This window comes from Castor canadensis, chromosome 4, assembly GCF_047511655.1.
Source record: "Castor canadensis chromosome 4, mCasCan1.hap1v2, whole genome shotgun sequence".
NCBI lineage: Eukaryota > Metazoa > Chordata > Mammalia > Rodentia > Castoridae > Castor > Castor canadensis.
This window is the reverse complement of record NC_133389.1, coordinates 166,447,757-166,474,849: the sequence shown is the minus strand read 5'-3', so window position 1 is coordinate 166,474,849 and position 27,093 is coordinate 166,447,757. Positions and strand designations below refer to the sequence as shown.

Sequence of the window (27,093 nt, the reverse complement as noted above, 5' to 3'; positions counted from 1 at the left end):
TGATCCTCCTACTTTCACCTCCCAAGTAGCCAGAATCATAGGCTTAAATGGTATGCATTATTATTTCACTTTCTTTCCTATGTCCAGGGGAAAGTGTAACCCATAGGTTATACCAAACCTCTTCTTTTCAGTCTTTATCTTCCTATAAAAATGCTTATTTAGATGAGAACCAAGGAGAATTTACATAGTTTGTGGTTTATAATTGTTCTAATAGTTAATTTTCTTTTAATCTATTGGGTATTTTGTTGTTGTTTTTTCTTTTTTGAGACAGAGCCTTGCTGTGTTGCCAAGTTGGCCTGGAACTCGCTAGTAGCCCAGGCTGGCCTTGAGCTCTTGATTTTCCTCCTTTCCTCTCAAGTGCTGTAATTACTAGCATTTCATTTTGTCTTTTCATTGCTGCATGGAAGAAGTGGTGTCAGGCTATCTGGGAATACTTACTTTTCTTTTTCTTTTCCACTAAAAAGATACCTGCTTATTTTGTTGAACCAAATTAGTTTCAATAAAATTGTTCTTTTCCCAACTATGCATTCAGGCTACCAACCTTCCTCCAGGAAAGCACTCTATCTATCTAGAGTTACAGTTGAGTTTCCATTAATATTTGCTAATGTGGACAGATGTTTCTTTTCAAATAAAAATATTCTTTTTACAAAATAGATTCAATTTTTTTTTCTCTTTTATTATTTATATGTGCATACAAAGCTTGGTTCATTTCTCCCCCCTGCCCCCCTCCCTTACCACCCACTCCACCCCCTCCCTCTTCCCTCCACCCCCTCAATACCCAGCAGAAACTATTTTGCCCTTATTTCTAATTTTGTTGTAGAGAGAGTATAAGCAATAACAGGAAGGGACAAGGGTTTTTGCTGGTTGAGATAATGCTAGCTAATTTTTTAGGTGTCTTACCTATCCTCACCCCTCCCTTGTGTGCTCTCGCTTTTATCATGTGCTCATAGTCTAATCCCATTGTTGTGTTTGCCCTTGAGCTAATGTCCACATATGAGGGAGAACATACGATTTTTGGTCTTTTGGGCCAGGCTAACCTCACTCAGAATGATGTTCTCCAATTCCATCCATTTACCAGCGAATGATAACATTTCGTTCTTCTTCATGGCTGCATAAAATTCCATTGTGTATAGATACCACATTTCCTTAATCCATTCGTCAGTGGTGGGGCATCTTGGCTGTTTCCATAACTTGGCTGTTGTGAATAGTGCCGCAATAAACATGGGTGTGCAGGTGCCTCTGGAGTAACCTGTGTCACTGTCTTTTGGGTATATCCCCAAGAGTGGTATTGCTGGATCAAATGGTAGATCGATGTCTAGCTTTTTAAGTAGCCTCCAGATTTTTTTCCAGAGTGGTTGTACTAGTCTACATCCCCACCAACAGTGTAAGAGGGTTCCTTTTTCCCTGCATCCTCGCCAACACCTGTTGTTGGTGGTGGTGCTGATGATGGCTATTCTAACAGGGGTGAGGTGGAATCTTAGTGTGGTTTTAATTTGCATTTCCTTTATTGCTAGAGATGGTGAGCATTTTTTCATGTGTTTTTTGGCCATTTGAATTTCTTCTTTTGAGAAAGTTCTGTTTAGTTCACTTGCCCATTTCTTTATTGGTTCATTAGTTTTGGGAGAATTTAGTTTTTTAAGTTCCCTATATATTCTGGTTATCAGTCATTTGTCTGATGTATAGTTGGCAAATATTTTCTCCCACTCTGTGGGTGTTCTCTTCTAGATTCAAATTTTGAATTACTAACTTTTGCAATTCTTTTCAGCCATGTTTATAATAATTAGTCAAACTTTCTACATTTAATGAATTTCCCTATTCATCATCAGAACTTCTCTGCCATACAGTTCTCTTCAAAAGTTTTGTTTTGATTAATTTCCCAATCATCCTTCGAGTATCTCTAAGTAAATTATTTTTCAGAGAGAATGGAATTGTGTTTTTTGAGAATAGAATTCTTCAGAGCCTCTATATAAATGAGAATTACATCTGTGTCTTTCACACATGACTTGCTACAGAGTTATGATGTCAGACACAGTCTTTACATATGCATATTTTATCTCTGCTACCCTATCATCTCTGTTAACACTGTGATACTCATAACAAACTTTTGTGGTTATCTTTTCTTTTTCTTCTTAAAATTTTGTGACAGTCTTTATTTTTTAAGTTCTCAGTTTCACTAGTTTACATCAAGGTATTCACACTTTTTGTTAATTTTTCCTTTAACATGATACTTTTCACCTCAAGATTCATTTTTTTCTTTAGTTCAATAAAACTGCTGCTTTTTTCCGTTTGTTCTGGACATTCCACCAGAATTATTCAATATCCATATGTTGGTTCTCTAATTCTGTATCTTTCATATCAGTCTGCTCAAAATGATAATTTCACTGAGGTCTCTGCCAGGCATAACATCCTAGCATTTTTTAATACAGTTTTAAATGTTCATTTGGTTACTTATAAAGACAATTAATTGTTTTGCATCACAAGTCTGACAGTTCTTGCTCTTTCATGATTTCCTCACTTTTTCCCCTACTGTATAAATGATTTCTAAAGAAAAAGTCTGGATCTTCCAAATATGGCTCATCTCCTACTTACAAGCTCTGGAGAGCCCAAGAGCGGTTAATAATATGAGAGTCAACCATCCTAATGTACCCTTCAATCAAAATTGGTACAAATCAAGAAGTGGAAGCTAAGTTTTAAATTGTCATTATTCCACTGAGTTTAAATTTTTGTTATTCAAATTTCTTTTGATAGGAAAATTTTAGTTGCTGCACTGTGCCAGCAGCATTAATCTGGCACTCTTAATTGTGCAGCACCCACATGTTAGGTGTATGACTGAGATGTGTGCACCAGTGCAGTAAGTGGTGTAGGGTCATAGAATTTAGGCACACCAGGAGGCTAGGCCTGAACAGTGCAACTGGTGGGTCAGTGGGGAGAGAGAAGCTTTCTTGGGGTTACAGGAGCAACAGTATACCTCTCTGAAGGCCTTGCTTTGGTTTTTTATTTGTGATTTTCTTTAGTACAGTTCTTGAAACACAAAACAGTTTCTGGCTAAAAGAATATATCACATACTTTATGCTTTGAATTGTAATTTCACATGCCATTCCCTATCTGGCTATTGGTTTGTTTGGCCAGTTTGGTAAATGTGCATCACTATTTATACTGTTATAATTTAAATTGACTTTCAGTTATTGGGCAGATCAGTATTTTAATAATATATTCTTGAATATGAAGAATTCTCACTAACTTTCCATTCCGAAAACTTGAAGTATCTAAAACTAAATACCTAATATTCCCTTCAAAACTTAATTTTGCAGTCTTCCCTGTCTCATTGGTGTCAGCTCTATACTTAAGAGTTTATCAGTCTAAAAATGAGGCATATTTCTTAACCTTTCTCTCACACACTCCCATCTGTGGATGAGCAAATCTTTCAGGTGTTTTGAGAATGCATCCAGAGTTTGGCTTCTCTTTATCACCTCCAGTGCCACCCCCATGGACCTCTTGTCATCTCTTGCCTGAATTATTACAACAGCTTATAAATTAGTCTCTGTTCTTCTGTCCATGTTTTTCTGTGCTGTCTGTTTTAAACCCAAAGTGACCCTTTTGAAACTAAAGTTAGTTTATGTCAGCCCTCTGCTTACAATATTTAAAAGTTTTTGACCTATAAAACCCTATGTAATCTGGACTGAGGGTATAGCTCAGTGATGGAGTGTGTATTTAGTAAGCATGAGTCCTAGTTTCAATGATTGGTACCAAAAAACAGAAGGGAAAAAAAAAAAAAAACTACATAACCAGTCTCTCGGCAACCCCCTTCACCCCTCCATTGACTCTCTGACACCATCTTCTTCCTCTCTTTCCCCCTTTCCCATTATTTTTGTTTTGTTTTGGATCTTTCATTTGTTTGTTTTGTTTTGTTTTTTCCTGTGCTAGGAATGGGACCCAAGCCTCAAGCATGTTAGGCAGGCACTCTACCACTGAGTTATATCCCTAACCCATCCTGCTAAACTTCCCACTCATTCTGGCTCAACCAAATTGCTTCCTTGCTTTTGTTCGAAAGTGCCAGGATCCTGGTGCACTTAGTATTTCTTCCATTTCAGTTTCTCTTTCTCAGAGCTAGTGTCCTCACTCCAGGTCTTTGTGTAAAGGCCATTTACTGGGATTGAGAGTATAATTCAACAGGGTAGAGTTTGTGCTTAGCATATACAAAGCCTGGTTTCAATCCCTAGCACATTAAGAAAAAAAAAAAAATCCTATTTGCTTGGTGTGCATTGTTCCACCCTATTTGAAATTCCAACCAGTACCAGTTTCTGGTATTTAGGAAACTAAATTAGTTTTTCAGAGCTGTATTACAAACTCCCTCAAACTTACTGGCTTAACACTATATATACTTATTAACTCAGTGCTTTTAAGTCAGAATTCTGGGTATAGTGTGTCTTAGTTCTCAGCTCAGAGTATTACAAAGCTGAAGTCAGTGTCTTGCTACTTTTGTTCTTATCTGGAGTCCAGATCCTCTTCTAAATTCTCTAAGGCTATAGCCAGAATGTTAGCTGTTGGCTAGCTGTCAGCTTATTTCCTAAAGGCTGTTTCAGTTCCCTTGCCATATGGCCCCAAAAGGCAGTTCACAATAGTGCTGTTTGCTTTCAGACTGTCAGGAAAACATCTTTCTGACTTCCAGTCCCAAATATCTTGTTTCTGCCCTCTAGACTTTGTATTTAAAGGGCTTCTGTGACTCGATCTAACCCACACAGATATTCTGCTTTTCAATGAACTTACAATTAGTAGCCTTAATTATATCTGCAAAATTATTATAGCCAATTAAAGTAACATCATTCATAGGAGTGATAGTGAACCTTATAATCACAGGTTCTACCCATACTCAAAGGATATGGAATTATATAAATTCACCTTAGAACTCTGTTAGAGGGGTTACTCAATAAATATTTTTGGCTAAAAAATACGTTCTTCTGAGCTAAGAATGTGGCCCAAGTAATAGAACACCTGCCTAGCAAGTACAAGGCTACAAGGCCTGAGTTCAAACGTGAATGCTGCCCAAAAAAATGTTCTTGTTACTGCTGCCACCCATCCCCCACCCTTTCCTGTGGCATTAAGGAACTGGGGCCAAAAATTGAATATTTACAAGAGGACAGATGAAACACCATCAGCTAAAACTTCTTTTGTTTCCAGGTAAATTAAATATAACATTTTGATCTCTGAGCCCATTTTTTTTTTAAATTATAAAAATATATCCAATAACCAAATGATTCTGCTACCTTAATAGAGGTGCCTATTCATATGCACTAAGAACACATAGAAATACACTCAGGCCATAGTGTTAGAAATCAAAATAATAGTTGTCTTTTGTGAAAAGGAAGAGGGTTAATTATTGGGAAAAAGGGTATGTAAGATTGCTTCTAGATAGTTCACAGTGTTCTCTTTCCTGATTTGAGTGGTGATTTACATAGGTGTGTTAACTTTGGTAATTCATCAGGCTGTACAAGTGTGACCAGTTTACTTCTCTATAACATGTGTTATACTTTAGGATTTTTAAAGTTCAGGGGATTGTGAAGATACATAAATTTAAAATTTAGTATTTGAAGAAATCACTTAAGTCTTGTGATTGACATTTTATCTGTATCAATTTTGTAAGTGTTAAGAGTTAGCATGAGAATAGTCTTAAATGTTTCTTATACCTACTCATTGTGTTGGCACCATAAGTTCTAAAGAGAAACAGTGTTTCAAATGTTTTTATAATATTTCCATTTCAAGTGTTTTTATGATACTTTACATTTATTTCCTCTTATTCTTATAGATGTGGAGAAACTATTCCCAAAAGAGAACAGTTTAATGATCTCTCCATTGACCTTCCCCGTAGGAAAAAACCACTCCCTCCTCGCTCAATTCAAGATTCTCTTGATCTTTTCTTTAGGGTATGTAATGTCGTTTATATATTCACATAACTAAATATTACATATTGCAGAAGCTAGCTTCTTCAAGGCAGAATTTCAACCATATTATTTGCAGAGAAGACAAATTTAAAATATTTATAAGTAATACTTATTTTATAAGCCTTGAGAAACTTGCATAGAACTCATTGAAGAAGAAAATTAATTGCATAAATATTAACTCAGTAGCAAGTATTTTAGACAACCTTAGAAGCAGTCATTACTTGTAAACAAATATTAATTTAAAGCATGATATTCTAAAATTTGGTGATGAATTAAAAATGGGCTGCTATATAGGTTAGTAAACTAACAGCTGAGGAATGAAAAATCCTCTGTTTTTCCTTAGGTTCAGTGTACCCTGATAGGAAAGAAAGAGTCGTGTTTACCTGAAGCTGTAGATAAATATTTGTGTCTGTGATACACTGCCACAGATACTCAGAACATTTCTGGAGTACAATCAGCCCTGTTATGTAGCAGACCTTAACTGATAGAAATTTGCCAAAATCCCCCTTTGTTTCTATAGTAATGGTCTTTGTTTTGTTGTAGCAAATTGGTAGAATTGTCTTCTAAGGTTTTTTTGTTTGTTTTTAATTCTGTTCTTTAAGTGACTGTTCAGCTCCACCCAAAGACAAATGCTTTGGGACAGTTAATCATTCTATACTATTTTCCTATGTATTTTCATCCCTGTTTTTTAAGGATTTCTTCTTTCAGTTTTCTCTGGGTAATGATATCCACCCCCAGCTTTGATCATTTTAAAACAGTTGTTCTTAGTGAAGATTGAGTTCTATTATAAGGGGTAGAGTTACACCTACCAGATCAAGAACTCTACCTAACCTGAAGGTGATTTTATGTCTGCTATAGCCAGAGTTAACATCTGGATACATTTATTCTTGGCAGTGATTAATGTGTATCCAATGAGTTGCAACAGATTGCTGACAATCTACTACTTTAGAGTCTAGTTATTATTATAAATCGAGATGCTTCCTTGGTAAAAAAGGAATTAGGAATTCAGAAGAAGGACATGATATATATTTTAAGATTAGGTTTTAATTTGGTAATTCTTGTGGCAGAAGACACAAAGTTTAAACTGATTCAGAATTGTCACTGAACTAGTAAGACTAGAGAAGATTATTTGTATTTAATGGGTTAACTCTTAATTCAGCTTCATCCTTATTTTCCCTATTGTCTTTTTATAGGCAGAAGAACTTGAGTATTGTTGTGAAAAGTGTGGTGGAAAATGTGCTCTTGTCAGGCACAAGTTTAACAGACTTCCCAGGTAAATTTAATTGCCTTTTTAAAAGAATATACTGGGCTGGGAATATAGCTTAATGGTAGACCATTTGCCTAGCTTGTTTAAGACCCTGGGTTTGATCCCTACAGGTAGATCGGTAGATATATAGGTGGGTGGGTGGGTGGATGGATAGATACATACATACATAAGTTGGTAGGTAAGCAGGCAGACAGATAAACATAGCAAGTTGGGCCTAACACAAGGAATACATAAAGGAGGTCAGGAACACTAAGATGTGGATTATAAAGAGTGGAGAACTAGAATGCTTTACATAAGGAGGAAGGGCCAGGCACTGGTGGCTCATGTCTAATTCTAGCTACTCGGGAGGCAGAGATCAGGAGGATCACGGTTCCAAGCCAGCCCAGGCAAATAGTTCTCAAGACCCTATCTCAAAAAACTCATCACAAAAAAGGACTGGTGGAGTGACTCAAGATGTAGGCCCTGAATTCAAACCCTAGTACCACAAAAAAAAAGGAGAAAGGTTTAGGTTATTGAAGTGGAAAGTGGCCTTGGAAGTCCCAAGAAGATGGCAGTAAGTGGAGGGCTGGACACAGTGGCTCACACCTATAATCCCAACTACATGGGAGGTAGAGGTAGAAAAATTGTAGGTCAAGACCAGTCCAGGCAAAAAGTTAGTGAAGACCCTATCTCAAAGAACGAGTTAGGTATAATGGTATATCCTGTCATCCCAGCAATGTGGAGGCAAAGAGTAGTGTAGTAGAATTGTGGTCCAAGGCTGGTCCAGGGCCAAAAGCACAAGGCCATATCTGAAAAATGATTAAAGCAAAAAAGGGCTGGGGGTATGACTCAAGTGGTAGAGTATAAGGCCATGAGTTCAAAAAACAGTACTGCTCCCCCCCCCAAAAAAGATAGCAATAAGAGGAGAGAATGCAGCTGATGAGACTTTCAAATGCTGGTTGGAACTAGCTAGTAAGTTTTAAATTCACTAGTAGTAACAGTCATACATAGCTTGAATATCCTTATCTGAAGTGCTTAGAACCAGAAGGGTCTCAGATTTTGGAATGTTTGCACATACATAATGAGATTCTTGGTGCTGAGACCTAAAGTCTAAGCTTTGCATTTCTTGCCTACCTTACACACATGGCCTGAAGGTAATTTTAAGCAACATTTTTTAATATGCCTACATTTTTGACAGCATTTTGTCACATGAGATCAGGTGTAATGAATTTTCCACTGTGGAATCATATTTTAGAGCATTTCACATTAGGGCTGCTCAGCTTAAATTTGTTCTGTTTTACTGTAATCTCTCTCTTATTCCATACCATGAGTAAAAATCTGCTGCATATACATGTGTATGTGAAAATAAAACAGCAATTTTTTACATTTTGTGTATTCCTTTTTTCAGAGGATCCTTATAAGTTAGTAGATTTTCTGTAGTCATAAGATAAATTTTCTGGCTTGGAAATGAAATTAATTTATATTAGTACTATATAAAGAAACCTAAAATGAAACTAGTTATAGAAAAATATGAGCTTTGTAGAACAGCTTTTAGTTCTTTCCAAGAATAGATCTCAACTACAAACAAGATTAATATTAACATTAAGTATTTCTATGGCACTTTGCCTCCAAAGTGCTTTATTTATTTATTTATTTTATTAGTTTCAGTTTTCTGTAAGTGTAGAGTTTCTGGAACCTGATCTTTAGAGGCTAGTTTTTTTTTGTATTCCATAATCTATTTCTTTCTAGGAAATAAGCTTTTTAAAGAAACACTTTACAAAGCATCGAGTATTGTTATCTGTGTTTTTTACTTAAGACTTTTATTTGTATTTGTTACACAACAGGAGTGGGGGTGGAAGAAATAGGAAGGCAAAGAATTATTACCACCTATCGCTAACTGGGGAAGCCAATGTGCAATTAAAAGGACTTCTTTAACCTCACAAGCTAAATGTCTCTTCCCTTCCCATGCTCAATCTTTGTGGTTTTTCAAATGGAGAAAAGACAAATACTTAGGAGAAATCAATCAATCTCTCTCTCTCTCTCTCTCTCTCTCTCTCTCTCTCTCTCTCTCTCTCTCTCTCTCTCTCTCCCTGTCTCCCTCTCTCCCTCCTTCCCTCCCTCCCTCCTCTTCCTTTCTTTTCTGGTTGGTTGTTTGTATTAAATGTTAATTTATTCCAAGCAAATAGAAATAGAAGGCTCTGTATCTTAAACCCTAATTAGTCTTGTTCTATTTCTGTTCATTTTGCTATTCAGAATCACTCTATTCTTACTCTGTTTTGTTTTCTTGTAGTGCTAGGTATTGTCTACTTTTAGTCTGCCTCATCTTCACATATCAGTGATTTCAACTATCATTTCCTATTTCATATTACCTTTTGATTTGGTTAGGATTACTTGAAATTTTAGTTGTTTGTTCTTGTGGTACTGGGGTTTGAACTCAGGATTGTGGACTTGCTGGGCAGGCACTCTGCCTGCCACTTGAGCCATGATGATTGAGTTTTTTGACATCAGTTTTAGTCTCTTCACATGAATTGGAACCTTTGTGTTCTTTCACATTGTGAATTTGAAGGTCATGAATTCTAGCAGCTTTCTTAAAGAGCAGTACAACCAGTAACTTTAACTTGTGATGAAGGCTTATACAGCAAGAAAAGGCACAATTTTCCATAGGATAGACAATTTTTTTGCCTAGAACTGAAGTTTGTTCCCATAAGATCTTTGAAATTCAATTTATAAAGTTCTTGTGTGCTATGAAATATATCTAATACATCAGACAAAGATTATGTTCTTCATGAGAGGTGAAAAGGTTACAATAATAGTAACCAAAAAGAATTTAAATTTAGTTCTGTTTCTACAGAGCTGAAAGTCTTGGCTGGGAGCCAGTGGCTTATGCCTGCCTATAATCCTAGCTTCTTGGCAGGCTGAGATTGGAAGAGTTGAGGTTTGAAGCCAGCTCAGGTAAAGAGTTGTGAGACCCCCCATCTCCAAAATAGCTAGAGATGTAGAGCACCTGGTTTGCAAGTAGAAAGCCTTGAGTTCAAACCCTAGTCCCACCAAAAAAAAAAAAAAAAAAAAACCTTTTCAAACTTAAAAACCCACATTGGCATGCAAATATTTTATATATTGCTGCCAAGCAATTTGTGTGTGTGTGTGTGTGTGTAAATTTTTCTGTTTTTCTCTTACCTTTCTCCAGAGAAAGTACTTCTGAAATAAGAGAATAGGGACCAGGTACAGTGGCTCATGCCTGTAATTCCAGCTACTTGGGAGCCAGCCTGGTCAAAAAGTTAGTGAGAGTCCATCTAAATCAATAAGCTGGACATAGTGTTGCATGCCTATGATCTCAGCTATGGGGAGGCAAAGGTAGGGAGCTCATGGTTCCAAGACCACCACAGGCAAAAATGTGAGAAAACAACGGGCTGGCGTCATGGCTCAAGTGGTAGGCCTAACAAGCTTGAGGCCCTGAGTTTATTTTTCACTAGAAAAATAGAAGTGAAAGAGAGAGAATAATTCTTATCAAAATTCATGTTGAAAAATTAGAAATAAGGGCAAAATAGTTTCTGCTGGGTATTGAGGGGGGGGAGGGGGAGAGGGCGGAGTGGGTGGTAAGGGAGAGGGTGGGGGCAGGGGGGAGAAATGACCCAAGCCTTGTATGCACATATGAATAATAAAAGAAAAATGAAAAAAAAAATTGCTCAAGAAGCTGAAAAAAAAAAATTCATGTTGAAATGTTCACCATCAAACACATTGTTTTACCATGTAGCACCTAATATCCTTTTAGATCATGTAACAGTGAACTAGTGATTTAAGGATTTAACCCAGTATCACTAGCCACATTTAAAATTTTAGCTCTTGTCTGCTTCATTATATTTGTTCTTTATTTTTTTTTTCTAGGAGCATTAGAAGTATTTTGCTCAAACCTTTAATCCACCAGTGTCCAAGTTTTGTTTTTATTTGTACCTAGCCCAATACCTATCACATGGCAGGTGTTTAATAAATGTTCTTTAAAGTATGTTTGGTTTTGCTAGGTGTATTCATTAAATCAAACTTTGTTTACTGTGATTGATTAGATGATCTCCTTCAATCTATAATTATGTATGAATTGGCAGACTCATCATCTCCTATTTTTCAGGATCCTCATTCTTCATTTGAAACGATACAGCTTCAATGTGGCTCTCTCACTTAACAACAAGATTGGACAGCAAGTCATCATTCCAAGATACCTAACCCTGTCATCTCATTGCACTGAAAATACAAAACCACCTTTTACTCTTGGTTGGAGTGCACATATGGCAGTGTAAGTCCATAAGAGATCCTTCCCAAAGAATGGCCAAGCTAGCTAACAAAACTCCCAGGTAAAATCAGATCAAGAAAGAGATTTTAATTTTGCTTTATTTTGAAACTTTAGTGTTAAATTACTGAAGTAATTGAAGAAAATTCTTAAATTTTTCCAAGTTTATTAGCTGCCGTTCATATTGAGGTACTTATTAAGGGAGTGCTATCCTATTCATTTAGACTACTGGGAGACCACTTGATACACTTTAGGAAAATAAACTGAGGTAAGCAGAAGAGTCACCTGGACACTAAAATACTGATTTCTATGTTCTTTCCCTACAAATTCTACTTCAGTAGATCTTTGATAGGGCTTGTTTGAGAATCACTATTTTTAACAAATACCTCAGCTAACTCTTTGAGATAAGCAAATTTGAGAAAATACATGTCCTGCTGAAGCCCCAGAACTGAATTGTTCCCTCATAAATGTAAATTAACACCAGTATAAATAACTTCAGTGATTTCTAGAAATTTTTCAAAAAAAAAAAAGAAGTAATGTTTACTTTAGATTTTGTTTCATCATGTATGCTAGGACAACCTTAGGATTTCTCTGAGTGTTGCACTCTTTTCTGCATACTTGCATTGCTTTAGAGCCATATGCTGTAGTTCTTTTCTACTTGAACATTAGTATGATAAGAGTCATAAAGGTCTAGAAGTTTATAAAGATGAAAGAATTTGAGATGTTTAAATCCTTATTTTTCAGAGGAGATCCAAGGAGATTAATTTTCCTAAGGTTTTTTTAATTAGTAACTAGAAAGGCCTGGTCTTGCTGGATGTGGTGATGCACGCTTGTAATCCTAGCACTTTGGAGGCTGAGGGAGGAGAATCAAAGTTTGGGGCCAGCTTGAGCTATATAGTGAGTTCCAGGTTCCAAGCTACATAGTCAGACTCTATCTTAAAAAAAAAAAAAAAAAAGTCTCTTGGTTAAAGTTAAAACCAGGTCTCTTGGCTAAAGTGGAGTATTCAACGTTGTGTTTCAGAAAGTGAATAAACATTTATCAACATGAATTGATGCAGTTTTGTAAAATGTGTTTCCCTTTGGATTTATAAGTTACATCACATAAATTTACTCTGAAGTCCTCAAGGGTCTACTCATAAAAGCATGTGACTAGGAAGTCTTAGTACTTTTAGTTTTTTCTCTTGACTTTTATGTGGAGTGAATATTTTGCTTGGTATAAGCTGCCCTCTGCTGGTAGATCTGTTACTCCTTCTGTCAGTAGTACTTTATCATACCATCAGTGGAGGATCTTTATGATCACAGACCTGAAACCATACGATCTGACTCTACAATTTACTAGCTTTAAGACCTTGGAAAAATTTCTTGACTTGTCTGTGGGGAAAATAATAGGGTTGTTGTGAACATTGAGATAATAAACATTGACTTCTCAGTATAGTACTTGGCGTCTAGAAAGTCCTCAAACAATGAGATATTGTTTTTATTGCTCAAAAGTAAACTGAGACAAGATGTTTTCTCTCAGGTTGTTCTTTGCATATGCATTACACTTGACTTCATTTTCAAAGCTGTTTATTTCACTTATTAGATAGGGAGATCCCAGAGATAATATTTGGTTTTCTCTCTTGGCCTCTATTTCTAGTTATTTTTAAAGTATTATAATGGTTTGCTTTTCAAGAGGATATATAAAAGATTATAGTACAAAATAATTCACTTTATAAGTTAAATGTATCTTCCATAATATAATTGTATACATTATATATTTTCTAATTTTCTGATAGTTCTAGACCATTGAAAGCCTCTCAAATGGTGAATTCCTGCCTCACCAGCCCTTCTACACCTTCAAAGTGAGTTGTATTTCTTGTGTACCCAAAATTTGTATTTTTAAGGATTTGGCTTACCCTAATCTCTAAGATCGCCCATCCACCCTTTCTTTATTGTTTCTTCTTTTGCATGGTAATTGCCCTGTATTGCTCATACTTTGAATTTTCCTAAATCTGATTTAGAATTTAGACTAGGTTATAACAAGTTTTTAACAGTAAAACAAGTTCAGAGGGTCCTCTGTTTCGTTTTCTAACTTCTTGAAATTTATATATTTAATATGTAATATTCACACCCTAAAACTCTAAAAATCGACCAACAAGGGAAACCTTTTTTGGTCTAAATTACCTTCCTCAGAGGTAGACACAGGATCCAAAGCATCCTTTGCCTTTTGCTAACCGGTCTAGGACTTTCTCTTTGACACTGAATAGGAAGAATCCTGAAAGGAAATAGAAAAACAAACATTCACTGGGATGTTGCTCATCTATAAATGCTTTATGTTTTTTGCTTATGACAAAAAGTTTATCCAAGGAAGGAAAAAAAAATGCTTTTTTTTTTTTTTGTGTGTGTGTGTGGTACTGGGGTTGAGCCACTCTGCCAGCCTCTGTGTGTGTGTGTGTGTGTGTGTGTGTGTGTGTGTGTGTGTGTGAGAGAGAGAGAAAGAGAGAGAGAGAGAGAGAAGGGTTTTTCAAGATAGGGTCTCGTGAATTATTTGCCCAGGTTGGCTTTGGACTTCGATCCTCCTGATCTCTGCCTCCTGAGTAGACCTAAGCATGACCCTCTGGTACCCAACTTGTTCTTTTTTAAAAATGGTACTGGGGTTTGAACTCAGTGCTTCACGCTTGTTAGGCAGGTGCTCTATCACTTGAGCCGCTCTACCAGCCCAGTCCTTTTTCTTCTTTTAATTATACCTCCTTTAAGACTTTTCTAAAACTCCAGCTCCTGATTAGTGACTTTGTTGTTATTTGCCTTTGAATTTCACTTTTCTAAAAACTTGATGTCCCAAAGTACCTTTTAGGTTTATTGTTTAAAGCCTTTCAGGAACTTATATAAAGATAAAATGACATTTGGAAACTGCTGTTCTCTTTTCCTCCTGTTGATTATTTTTCAGATGACTAACTTGACTAGAAATCTGAAATGGTACTGATACGAATACTCTTGCCCATAGTCTAGACACAAATAAGCCTTACCACCTGGGTTCTTAAAAAGTAAGCAAATGATGCATTTACAGGATGAATATTTTTCATTGCTGCAAGCAAGTTGCCTTCTATAAATATAGTAATTGTTAATGGAATGCACTCTTTCTTTTTTTATTCTTTGTGTGTGTGTGTGTGTGTGTGTGTGTGTGTGTGTGTGTGTGTGTGTGTGTGTGTGTTGTGTATGTGGTGCTGGAAATTGAATGCAGAGCCTTGTACATGCTAGGCAAGTGTTCAACCACTGAACTACATCCCCAGCCCAGGAATGCACTCTTTATGTACCAAACCTCTATAGTTGGCAAGAAACAGATGGATCTGTTGGGCATCATTGTACCTTGGCATGGTCATTTGTTCTCCAATGTCTACTGGTATGAGAATTTGAGAGTTGGACACTAAAAGGTGATAGATAGGCTTAGACGCCCTGTCATGTCGAGGCTATTATGAGCCAGAATTAGTTCTTCTATGTCCTTTATCACATTTGACCCTGATGAAATGTTAACCAGATATTATTCTCCATCAGCAAAGTAATTACCTAGATAAACAAGTGTTCGGGTTTGTTTGATAAAGTGAGAATGAGGAATTAAATGGCTAATTGGCTATTTCTAAGTTATACTAAGAACTTTTTTTGAACACATAATGGTAGGTTATTCAAGGTGTTTAGGCTGGAGTACAGTGATATCCTGGCTACTCTCAGCAAGAGACCTACTTGTGGGCTTATCACTGGCCGCTTACCTCTTTCTTTGATCTATATTGCTACACAGTCTTCCTGAGATCCATTGTGCCCTCTTATTTCTTGGTACCGTCATTATAAATAGTTGTGTACAATTTTTCACATTTAGATTAATTGCATTTTTCAGATTTCCATTTCACACTTATTTTTGGAATGGTATATGAATTATTTTAACCTCAGTCAAAGAAAATTCTTGCTCTTGGACCTTCATCACTTTTTTCTTCAGTTTATTTTCAGCTCAACTAGAAGATAACAAAGTAACAACTTCCTTATCTGGTATCATTGAAGAATGATATCAGGTATTCCATATAAATAAAGACTTTTGGCTTTTTTGGGGTTGGTAGCACTGGGGTTTGAACTCAGAGCCTCACACTTGAGCCACTCCACCAGCCTTTTTTTGTGATGGGCTTTTCCAAGGTAGGGTCTCTCCAACTATTTGCCAGGGCTGGCTTCTTCGAACCCTGATCCTCCTGATCTCTACCTCCTGAGTAGTAATGATGAGCCACCAGTGCCCAGCCATATAAGTAAATTTTTATGTAATGAAATTTGCCTTTTTAAAAAGTATTTATCTTTAAAAGTTTTAGCCATTTTGTATGACAGGTTTTCTAAAATGTTATTACATTCTTAAGTATATTAAGATATTTATATATCTTATGATTTAGAGTCAGCATTATGAGTATGAGTTACTGCACTGTGGGTGTGTTTGTTTGTTTGTTTGTTTTGAGACAGGGTCATGCTGTGTAGCCCAGGCTGGCCTCCAACTTGCAATCCTCCTTCCTCAGGCTCCCAGGTGCTAGGATTGCAGACATGTGCCAGTTTGCCTGGCTATACTATGTTTTAATGTGATGTTGCCTTCAGAAGTTCTTAATTCAACAGTTTACCCTTACACTAAGTGACTTCATAGTTCTTTTGCCCTCTTTTTGTGGTTATTCTCTCATTTCTTAGCTCTCATTTCTTAACTTGCTACACTAATTTATACACCATATCCTGGGAAAGAAAGGGCTCCTGTAAGTGCATGGGCTTTGGAACTGCTTTCCTCAGAAGCCTGTTTCTTACTTTGGAATCTGTTTTGAAAGGTAGAAGTTGCCAGAAGTCTAACCTGCAGATAATTAGATGAGTGAAATATTAAAGCGCATGGATCGTAATTTTAAAAAATCAAAAATTAGTCCTTATGCACTTTATTGTCAAAAACATTTCTTCGTTGTTATGCCTGCATGAACTCAGTAGAGTACTTTATGAAGACAATAGTAAGCTTCAGTGGACGTGATCTTTAAAAAGCAAAAGGAACAGTGACTAGCCTACTGATGATACAGCATAAGAGTTACCGAGTTTTCAAAGTATGGCTCTTTAGGAGTGGGTCAAAGGTAATGCTTAAATATTCTTTCAATAAGTTTTTTTCTCTGTTAGATAATTTTTCATTATTGAAAATCTTTTTGTTTATTGTTCCCCCCCCCCTTTTTTTTTAATCCCAGGAAATTCACCTTCAAATCCAAGAGCTCCTTGGCTTTGTGCCTTGATTCAGACAGTGAAGATGAACTAAAACGCTCTGTGGCCCTTGGCCAGAGGCTTTGTGAAATATCAGGCAATGAACAGCAACAGGAAGATCTGGAAAAAGTAAGTAATTTTTCATGAAAACATCTGACAAAAATTTGGGTAGCTCTTACTATCCAACAAATGCCTTTTATAACTAGCACCAGCAAATTTAAGAAATACACAAGATAAGCCAGACCTGATGGTACACACTTGTAATCCTAGCACTCAGGATGCAAAGGCAGGAGGATCACAACTTCAAAGCCAGGCTGGGCTACATAGCAAGATCCTGTCTTTAAAAATGGGGGGAAAAAAGGATGAGAAAAGAGAAGAAGGAAGGAAGGAAGTGGGGGAGGGAGGAAGAGAAGAGGGGAAGGAAGACACAGAGAGATCACAAACATGCTGTCTTCAGACACTAGTTTTTTTAAATGTGCCTTCTCTAGCTGCAAAGTAGTCTGCTTTTAAGAAATTAAAATTGTTGTAGACAAATTACTTTCTCTTGTTAATTTTTGATGCTACTTTTATATATTGGTCCTCAAATAATTATTTTGATAGCAAATGTTTATGTTAGGAAACCACAATAAACATTTTACATCAGAACAACCAAGTAATCTAATTATTAAATTGTGAGTTGTAAAGATATGACCATATCATCTTCTACCATAACACTCAATGATAGTTTGATTTTGGGTTTTTTTTATTTTGGTGGTTACTGGGGTTTGGACTCAAGGCCTCACATTTGCTAGGCAGACTGTCCCTTTACCACTTGAGCCACCCTGCCAAACTTTTTTTGTGTTGGTTATTTTTTGAGACCCAAGAGGGTTTCTCTTTTTGCCTGTGTTGGCCTTAAACTGCAATCTTCCTGATCTCTGCTTCCTGAATAACTAGAATTATAGGCAGGAACCTATAATTGCTGGTGCCCAGCAATGATAGTTAATACTTCAAAAATTTAAGCACTTTTGTTTAGATTGTGAGTGTGAAAACATGACCATAACACTTAATGATAGTTAATACTTCAAAGATTTAAGCATTTTTAGGTGTTTGCATCATTGCATGCTATTGTGTTTTAATTTGCACTTCCCTTTTGGTAAAATAATAGTAACTGTTTGTTGTTCTGAGTTGTTCCCCATCTTACTTTAAAGCTAGAAGTAGTTTATGGTTGCTCACTTTGGGAAATGAAAGTCAGAAATTCTCCTAGAAATGAAAGTTATTCATAAAATAACCTCCTAATGTATATATAACTTATATGGTTTTTATTTTTCTCATTTAAGACCAGCCAGCATTTAAAATAGAGTATTAGCTGTAATGGGCAGAGTATTACAGTATAATTCATGTATATCTGTATAATATTATCTATAAGAAATCTATTTTGAGCTGGGTGCCAGAGGCTCATGCCTGTAATCCTAGCTACTTGGAAGGCAGAGATCAGGAGGATGTCTATTCAAAGCCAGCCCAGGAAAATAATTCACAAGACCTTATCTTGAAAACATCCAACATAAAACAGGGCTGCACTGAGTTCAAACTCCATACTGAAAAAAATAAAAAAGCTATTTTGAGTGTTTTATCGATTTTTATGTTATTTTCCAAGTTCTACAGAGTATACACTTAGCATCTGTTATAATCAATAAAATTATCATGTGTTCTTATGTAACTTGTGTATGTGTGTGTGTGTGTTGGGTATTTGAGACAGGTTTTCACAAAGTACTTGCTCAGGCTGGCTTTGAACCTCAAACCTCCTAATATCTGCCTCCTGAGTAGTTAGGATTATAGGCATGAGTTAGCAGCACCCAGTTTATAGCTATTTTAAAAATTAGGTTTGCCAGTGATTATTTGTTGTTAACCAAAGTATTAAAGAAGAGGAATTTTTAGAAATAAGGTTTCCATTTTAAACTCTGAGATTGCTACATTTGTAGACATTCCTATTTCCTCTAAAAGTAATCTGTTCTTCAGGATTCAAAATCATGCAGAACAGAGTCTGATAAATCAGAATCCGAAAACTCAGGATTTGACAAAATGAGTGAAGAAGAGCTACTAGCAGCTGTCTTAGAGATCAGTAAGAGAGAAGCTTCACCTACACTCAGTCATGAAGATGATGACAAACCAACCAGCAGCCCAGACACTGGATTTGCAGAAGATGATGTTCAAGAAATGCCTGAGAATCCAGACACTGTGGAGACTGAGAAGCCCAAAACGTTCATAGAGCCAGGTAAGTTTCATGAAGATAAACATCTGTTGCACATAGCATAACTGTGTGCCAAGCCTTACGTTGAAAAAATGGCTTCTAAATACACTAAGATTTAAGAATGGTACTGACATCACAAAATTATTTTATACATTTATGGGGTCGGGACTTCTTCAATTTTAAATTCTTTTGTATGCAAATAAAATAAGAATTAACATATACACTATTTGAGTGAAAAGCAAATGGGTTTGTGGGGGCATTGCTTTTCTCCCTCTTAATGCAAATACCCCTATGCATTCTCCTTCTCTTACTAAATTTGACCATTGCCTGTAAATACCAGTGGTTAACATTAGTGCCTTTGTCCCTTCCTTGCTTATTTCCTGCTTTAAGTTCTTCCTTTTAGTTCTTTACCTAGTGTTAAAATTCCCCAAGGTTACAAAGAAATTCATATAAATTTAGTTCTTGGAAAAATCCAGTATTTTTCTCTAAAGGAGGTCCTGAGCTCAAACTCCTGTACCACGAAAAACAAAAGCCCACTTGAAACAGATGTAATGGCACATGCTTGTAATCCTAGCATTCAGAAGGCAGGAGGATCATAGGTTTGATAGCTACATAGCAAGACCCTCTCAAAAAAAAAAAACGGGAGAAAGAAACTAAGGTAGAAAGGAGAAAAATGGGGGAGATGAACCAATTTGAGATACAACACATATATACTTAGAAATGTCATAATGAAACTCCCTTTATAACTATCTTAACCAAACAAAAATGTCTTTTTTCAAAAATGAAGGACAGGATGGTAAAACAGGTACTATCTAAGGGTTGGTAACAGTGGGAGAGGGGAGGACATAAGAAAAGGGCAAATATGGTAGAAGTATTATATACTCATGTATGAAAGTCAGGAGGCAGAGGTTAGGAGGATTGCTGTTCGAAGCCAGCTCAGGCAAATAGTTTGAGACACCCTATATTGAAAAACCTTTTACAAAAAAAAGGGCTGGGGGAGCATCTCAAGGTTTAGGCCCTGAGTTCAAGCCCCAGTACCAACAAAAAAAAGGAGTTGTCAAGGCTGAAAAGAACTGCAAGAAAAAGAGGAAGAAGAGCAGGATGAGGAGAGGATAATGATGAAAAAGTTGGTTCTAATGCAGTTTTTTCCTTGTCTATAAAAGCATTTAGTTTTCTGTACACAAATCACTCCTTTTAAAAAAAATTGAAATGTAAAGTTGTGTAAAATTTGCACCTTACAGCAAAATTCTTTGAAAATTTTGCTTTATTTGTTCTACCTACTTTGTTAACTCCCATTCTCTCACCAGTCCTCTCCAAGTATGCTTTATGCCTACCACTCCCTCCCTAACATTGAGACATTATAAACTTGATTCACTGAACTTCCATGACACCTCACTTGGGTCACTTGGAGTTTTTTCTCTTGTTTGTTTGAATTTCCTCAGAACCTAACCGTTGATGTGTTCCCAGGACACTGTCCTCAGGCTCTTCTTTACTTAAGCTCTCTCTTAAGTGATCTCAGATACTACTGGAGCGTCATGTTCTGATGAAATAGGAAGTTTACTTCTGTAACAATATATCTCTGTGAGCTTTAGACTTATAGATCAAGGTACCTATTTGAAATCTCCACTTGCTTGACTAATTTTGATTATGCCATAATCCCCTCCCCCCACCAGTTAAGCCTTCCCCATATCAGTAATCCAGTTGCTCAGACCAAAACCAGGTCTCCTTTGAGTTTTTGTTTTACTTCACATCTTGTGTTCAGTCCATCAATAAATCTAGTCAGTTGTGCTGCCAAGGTATGTCCCAGATTAGCCACTTACAGCATCTTCATGACAATTCTAGCCCTCCGTATCTGTTCTGAACCACTGAATTCTTAAATAATGAATTTTACTATTGTTCCCTTCAAACCTTCTTTCATAAACAAAGCAACCAAAATAATCTTTTTAAAGCAGAAATCACACCATGTCACTCTTGTGACTTCTCAACACATTTAATATACAATCTTAAGCTGATTCTCATAGCCTGCCTGCACTCTCTCCACTTCCATTCTAGTATCTTAGCCACACTGTTCACCCACTGTGTGTCCCTCAGATGCACTAAATTCATTCCCATCTCAGAGTCTTTGCACTTCAGCTCCCTGAGCAAGGGCCTTTTTGACTTAATTACCACTATATCCCTAGCTTACAATAATGCCTAACACAGTAGATTCTCAATAAGTATTTGTGGCCTAATAAATCGGCTATGTGGTAAATCACATGAGAAGGGGTGGAAGACTGGCTAAGTAAGGTTTCAGTCTCCAGACAATAGCCAGAAGGAATAGTGTGTACAAAGACTCAAACAGGATAAAGGCTATCACAGTTAATGAATCTTAAAAAAAAGTTCAGAATAGCCAGGCGCTGGTGGCTCACACCTGTAATCCTAGCTGCTCAGGAGGCAGAGATCAGGAGGATCATGGTTCAAAGCCAGTCCAGGCAAATATCTCAAAAAAAAACCCATCACAAAAATAGAACTGGTAGTTGTTCAAGGTATAGGCCCAGAGTTCAAACCCCAATACCATTTTTTTTGTTTGTTTGTTTGTTTTATTTATCATTGCTGGGGATTGAACCTAGGGCCTTTAGCATATAAGGCAAGTGCTCTTCACTTCCATATCCCCAGCCCTTTTGTTTGTATTTTATTTTTGAGACATAATCTCACTGCTAACTTGGTCTGGTCTGGCTGCAAACATAAGATCCGCCTGCCTCCACCTCCCAAGTAGCTGGGACTAGAGGCATGCTCCACCACAACCTGAATTTTTAGAAATCAAGTTGTTGGTCCTCTCATTATTAAGTTGAAAGAGTTCTTTACACAATTCTGGTACAAATCCTTTATCAAATAAGTGATTTTTACATATTTTCTCTCAGCCCCTTATTTATCTCTTTTCTCAGTATTTTGAAGCATACATTTTTTTCAATTTGGCGAAGCCCAATTTATCCCTTTTTTTTCTTTTTTTTTTTTTTTATTGTTTTATTATTCATATGTGCATACAAGGCTTGGGTCATTTCTCCCCCAATACCATTAAAAAAAAAAAAAGTTCAGAATGATCTGCATGACTTAAAGCATCGTGCTAAGAGGGGAAAACAGAAGCTGAGATTAGAGTTATAGGGTATTTTAAGCAAAAAAGTGTTTGATAAAGATTGATGTTTGAAAAAAAAAATCATTGTGGCTTCAGTATAGCACATAATTTTTTCTTAACTTGTATGTTATAACTTGTATTAAGAAGTTACTATAAGCCAGGTGCTGGTGGCTCACACCTGTAATCCTAGCTGCTCAGGAGGCAGAAATCAGGAGTACTATGGTTTGAAACCCCAGACAAATAGTTTGCAAGACCCTCAAAAAATACCTAACACAAAAAAGGGCTGTTAGAATGGCTCGTGTGGTAGAGCACCTGTCTAGCAAATGAGAGGCTCTGAGTTCAAACCCCAATACCACCAAAAAAAAAAAATCCTCAGTTTTGTCTAAAACAAAACTGTAGACAGCTATCTTATTCACTGAAATACAGATCATAGGAAAGGGAGCGGGTTTCAGTTGAGATGGGGAAGAGATAATATATGTATATTCAGTATAAGAGTGTTAAGCTTAATCAACTCTCAGCCTTTTAGCTAAGATCGAGTGTAGTATCTGTTCTTACCAGTTTAATATCTGATACGTAATCTATCCAAAGACAATATAGTAAGTGGAGTTTTGGAACTATAAAATAGGAGTTTGCTCCATCCACTCCACTCATCTGCCTGGGCTGACAGTGGCTCAACAGCAGAGCACCTACCTAGCAAGCATGAGGCCCTGAGTTCAAACCCCAGTACCACCACCAAAAAAAGGAAAAAAAAGAATATTAAGTTTAACATGTGGGTACCTTTTTATCCATTGTATAAGTTCCTTGATAGTGCGTTATTCTCTGGTTGTATTTGTTTCAATAATAGTCTGTATCTATATGATAGTCTTGTCCTAAAGACAAATGGATATTGATCTTAGCATCTCAAAATAAACTTTCTTCATCTGCTTTCTTTCAATGGATTAATTATTAGTGTAATTCAGAATTTTCTGAAGTACATTGGTATATTGAATACTAAAAATTATTGGTTAAGAAGAATTATTTTGAGAGCTGCAGTGGTGACTCATACATGTAATCCCAGCACTCAAGAGGCAAAAGGATTTCAAATTCAAGGCCAACCTGGGATATATAGTGAGACCCTATCTCAAAAAAAAAAAAAATCTAAAAAACAGGAGAGTGGTCTCTGCTGGAGGTGAAGTTAAAGAGGTAGAGCACCTACCCAGCAATCACAAGGCCTTTTTTTGCTTAGTTATTTTTCAGATAGTCTTGCACCTTTTACCTGGGCTGGCCTCAGACCTCAATCCTGCCTACACCCCCTATGTAGCCAGGATTACAGGCATTAACCACCATACCCACCTTGTTTTGCTGAGATGAGGGATCTCTAACTTTTTGTCAAGGCTGGCCGTGAACCATGATCCTCCCAATCTCTGGCTCCCAAGTAGGTAGGATTAAGTTTTTTAGAAAACATTTAGAGCCAGTCGTGGTGGTATGCAACTATAATCTCAGCATTTGGAAGGCAGAGGCAAGGAGAATCCAGGCCAACCTGGGCTACACAGCAAGACCTTGTCTTAAAAAAAAAAACAAAAAAGAACTGTACCTAATAAACTCTTTTTTTCCTCTTCTGTTGAACAGTCAACATTCTTTTCTCATCCCCACCCAGTACTGGAGATTGAACTCAGGGCCTTGCACTTGCTCAGTCATCATTTATTGTAATAATAAATACTCAGCAACTCAGTACAGTTCAAAATAGCTAGTTGTGACTTCAGGTTCAGAGTGATCGGTATGATAGAAAACTCTATTTATAATGCAGTATTAGGCAAATAAAGAACATATACTAACTTATAAACAGTTGGATAAAATGAATATGTAAAGGTAATTCTCACTGACATAAAATTCTTTGTTTGAGAATTGCTTTAACTTGTTAGGATGAGATTTTTTATTGTGGTAAAGTGATTTTTTTTTTTTAAATCTTTCTTTCTCATTACCTCTTTTTAAAAATTATAACAAAATGTCATTGTTAATACAATTTAAATAATCAGAACATCACCACAATTGTCCTGTGTATCTCATCTTTCCAAGTCTAGGGACTGAGAAGGAATTTTTTTAAAAAGTAGTATTTTTTTCTTACCTCCCTGGATGAATGTTTTAAACATGTATGGTATCATAGACCTGTAGCATAAATTTATTTTCTACCTAGCTCTCTTGATTTACAGTATGTACAGAGGCTTCGGTTTTTTGTTTGTTTGGTGTATGCATGTTGAGGATTGGATTCCAGGGCTTCATGCATGCTAAGCTTGTGTGTACCACTGAGCTACACTTCAAACCCACTTTTGTTTGACAGTTAATGTGAAAATACACACTCGGTTGACATATACAGTGTAATAAAAAGGAAAATCTTAATCATTTAAGCCTAATTCTTATTTTATCTGCTCTGAACAATGCTTCATTTCTAGTATTTGGTCATGTGACATTGTGAATTATGAATATGGATATTTGTTGTTCCTCCTTCTTAACTATAGTGTACTTGATGATCGGTTAAGTTTCAGAACCATTGCATAGGTCAGTGGTTCCAAACCAATGTCAGTTTTGCAACTGTCCCCTTCTTCCTGGGGGAAATTTAGCAGTGTCTTTCATTTTTGGTTGTCATAAGTGAGAGGATAAGTGCCATTGGCATCATCCAATTAGAGGCCAGAGGAGGTGCTGCTAAAATTCTAGAATGCACAGGACAGACTCCTTCTCACACCATCCCCCACCACAAAAAAAAAAAAAAAACCCACCCACTGTGTGCTATGGTTGAGAAACCGTGTTGTAGATATAGTAAGATGGAATTGTCAGATGAAATTAGATCTGAACAGTAGACATCACTATAGCTTAGAAATTTCATTTTATTAGAGAAGATTTTCCAAAATAATGCTGTGTTCTACTTCCTCAGATCCTGCTAGTTTTACTGAGATAACAAAAGACTGTGATGAAAATAAAGAAAACAAAACTCCAGAAGGATCTCAGGGAGAGGTTGATTGGCTCCAGCAGTATGATATGGAGCGTGAAAGGGAAGAACAAGAGCTTCAGCAAGCATTGGCTCAGAGCCTTCAAGAGCAAGTAAGAGATTTTCTGTTATTACCTCTTCCATAGAATAATAATAGTGAATGTGTTGAGCACTTACTATGTGTAAGGCATTGTTCCAGGTGATTTATCATATAGTAAGATATTGATCCACAGGGGGGAAAAATTGTTTGGGATTTGCTTTGGGTTTGAAAAGGGTACTTTTAGGATTTTTTTTTTAATCCAAATGCAACAAAATGTCTTACTGGTTATGTTCCATTACATGCTAAACAAAAATGAGATATTAGAGAATATTCCCAGTCTAACTTTATTACAGAAACAGCCAGTATAAACTGGGCATGGTAGTATACAACTGTATCCCAGCACTGGGTGGCTGAGGTTTAAGGATCATGAGTTCCAGGACAGCCTGGGCTACAGAGAAAGATTGAGGCCAGCCTGGGCTATCTAGTAGAGACCACTTCAAAACAAACAAACCAAAAAAAATAAATAAATAAAGAGTTGAGAGTATGGTTCAAGTGGTAGCAAGTGTGAGGCCCTGAGTTCCCATTCCAATTTCACAAAAAAAAAAAAAAAAAAAGAGAAACAGCCAATATACCACCGTGATTTTATCATCAATATTTATTTGTTTTAACCATTTTCCCACATTACAGATCTTTTCCTCGCAGTCATCTGTACATCAATTTTAGCTTTTTTTGTAGTATCCCCAAATTTTTACTACTTTAAGCTAATTGGTTTGTGTAGTTGCATCAACTAATATACCTGATTTATGGGTAGTATTTTCATGGTTGTCTGTCTAATCCTAAATACAATCCCAATCATATTAGTGCTGTGGATATAGATCAGTGGTAGAGCAGTTTCATACCATTGTCAAGGCCTGGGTTTGATCCCCAGCATCACCAAAAATATATATATAGATATAGATATAGACATAGATACATATATAGAGAGATGTAGATATAGATATATGTGAGGAGCTTTAAAAAATACTGATGCCTGAGTAGCAATGAAATTCCACTTCATTGGACCATGTTTCTGAGCCACGTGATTTTCTTGGAAACAGTGAAGTTCTGGTTGCTGGATTTGGTCCAAAAGGTCATCTGTTGGTGACATTCCTGGAGACCACTTTAAGATTGTTAAAGTAGCCAGTATGTCTCTTTTGGACCTTTACAAAGGCAAGAAGGAAAGACCAAGATCATAAATTTTGATGATGGAAACACAGGAATAAAATTCCATGTATTTGTATGGTGCAAATAATGTGTACACATGTATGTAAATGCAAAATTGATACCTGTTGAAACTATTCCAGGAATTGGAGGAGGGGAATAAAGCAGAGCTGTGGAGGGGGTGAATTCAAGTATGATATATTTGATACATTATAAGAACCTTTGTAAATGCCACAGTGTACCCCCACTGAGCACAACAACAAAGAAAAAAATTTCATATTCCAAAAAAATACTGATGCCTCAATTATTCTACCCTTCAGAAGTTCTGATTTAATGGATCTTGGAGTATAGTTTAGGCATTTGGACTTAGCCTCTTTCAGTGATTCTCATAGGCAGGCAAGGTTGAGAACTAGTGCTTTAAAATCATTTCTGAACCAGCTGTTCTATTCTTTTATTTATAAAGAGTACTATTCTAGTCACTATGTCAAATAGTACAGAGCAGTTATTTTAGAAAAATGGCTTTTTCTTTTTTTCCCTTTTTTGGCAGTACTGGTGTTTGGACTCAGGGCCTTACACATGCTAGGCAGGTGCTCTTACCACTTAAGCCACTCTGCAGCCCTTTTTGTGATGGGTTTTTTGAGATCCTCCTAATCTCTTGACTCCTGAGTAACTAGGATTACAGGTGTGAGCCACCAGCACCTGGCAGAAAAGTGTGTGCGCGCGTGGGTGTCCCGGGGATCTGAGAATGCCAGGGAAGCACTCTACCACTGAGCTATGGCCCTGGCTCCTTAGAAACATTACTTCTAATGTAAAAGACTAAAGTCTAATTTCTTAGGAAAAGTTCCTTACAGTGCAAAAA

At 36.6% G+C, this 27,093-nt stretch overlaps 1 protein-coding gene and 1 non-coding gene across 9 annotated transcripts in view; both read left to right on the top strand.

The window, feature by feature from the left end:
• Usp37 (ubiquitin specific peptidase 37) overlaps positions 1-27,093 on the top strand; it is an 85,008-nt gene that overhangs the window by 42,124 nt on the left and 15,791 nt on the right. For 6 of the 8 annotated variants that reach the window (XM_074071727.1, XM_074071730.1, XM_074071729.1 and 3 more), the window contains 7 exons: positions 5,804-5,921; positions 7,133-7,212; positions 11,309-11,473; positions 13,243-13,308; positions 16,681-16,822; positions 18,689-18,944; positions 24,941-25,107. In XM_074071727.1, coding sequence (XP_073927828.1) covers positions 5,804-5,921; positions 7,133-7,212; positions 11,309-11,473; positions 13,243-13,308; positions 16,681-16,822; positions 18,689-18,944; positions 24,941-25,107 — 994 coding nt within the window. The remainder of the gene's footprint in view (positions 1-5,803; positions 5,922-7,132; positions 7,213-11,308; positions 11,474-13,242; positions 13,309-16,680; positions 16,823-18,688; positions 18,945-24,940; positions 25,108-27,093) is intronic. The other 2 variants (XM_074071732.1, XM_074071731.1) reach the window with 1 other exon arrangement.
• LOC141422765 (U2 spliceosomal RNA) lies at positions 22,539-22,722 on the top strand. The gene has a single exon (XR_012447504.1). It is a non-coding gene; the product is annotated as a U2 spliceosomal RNA (small nuclear RNA).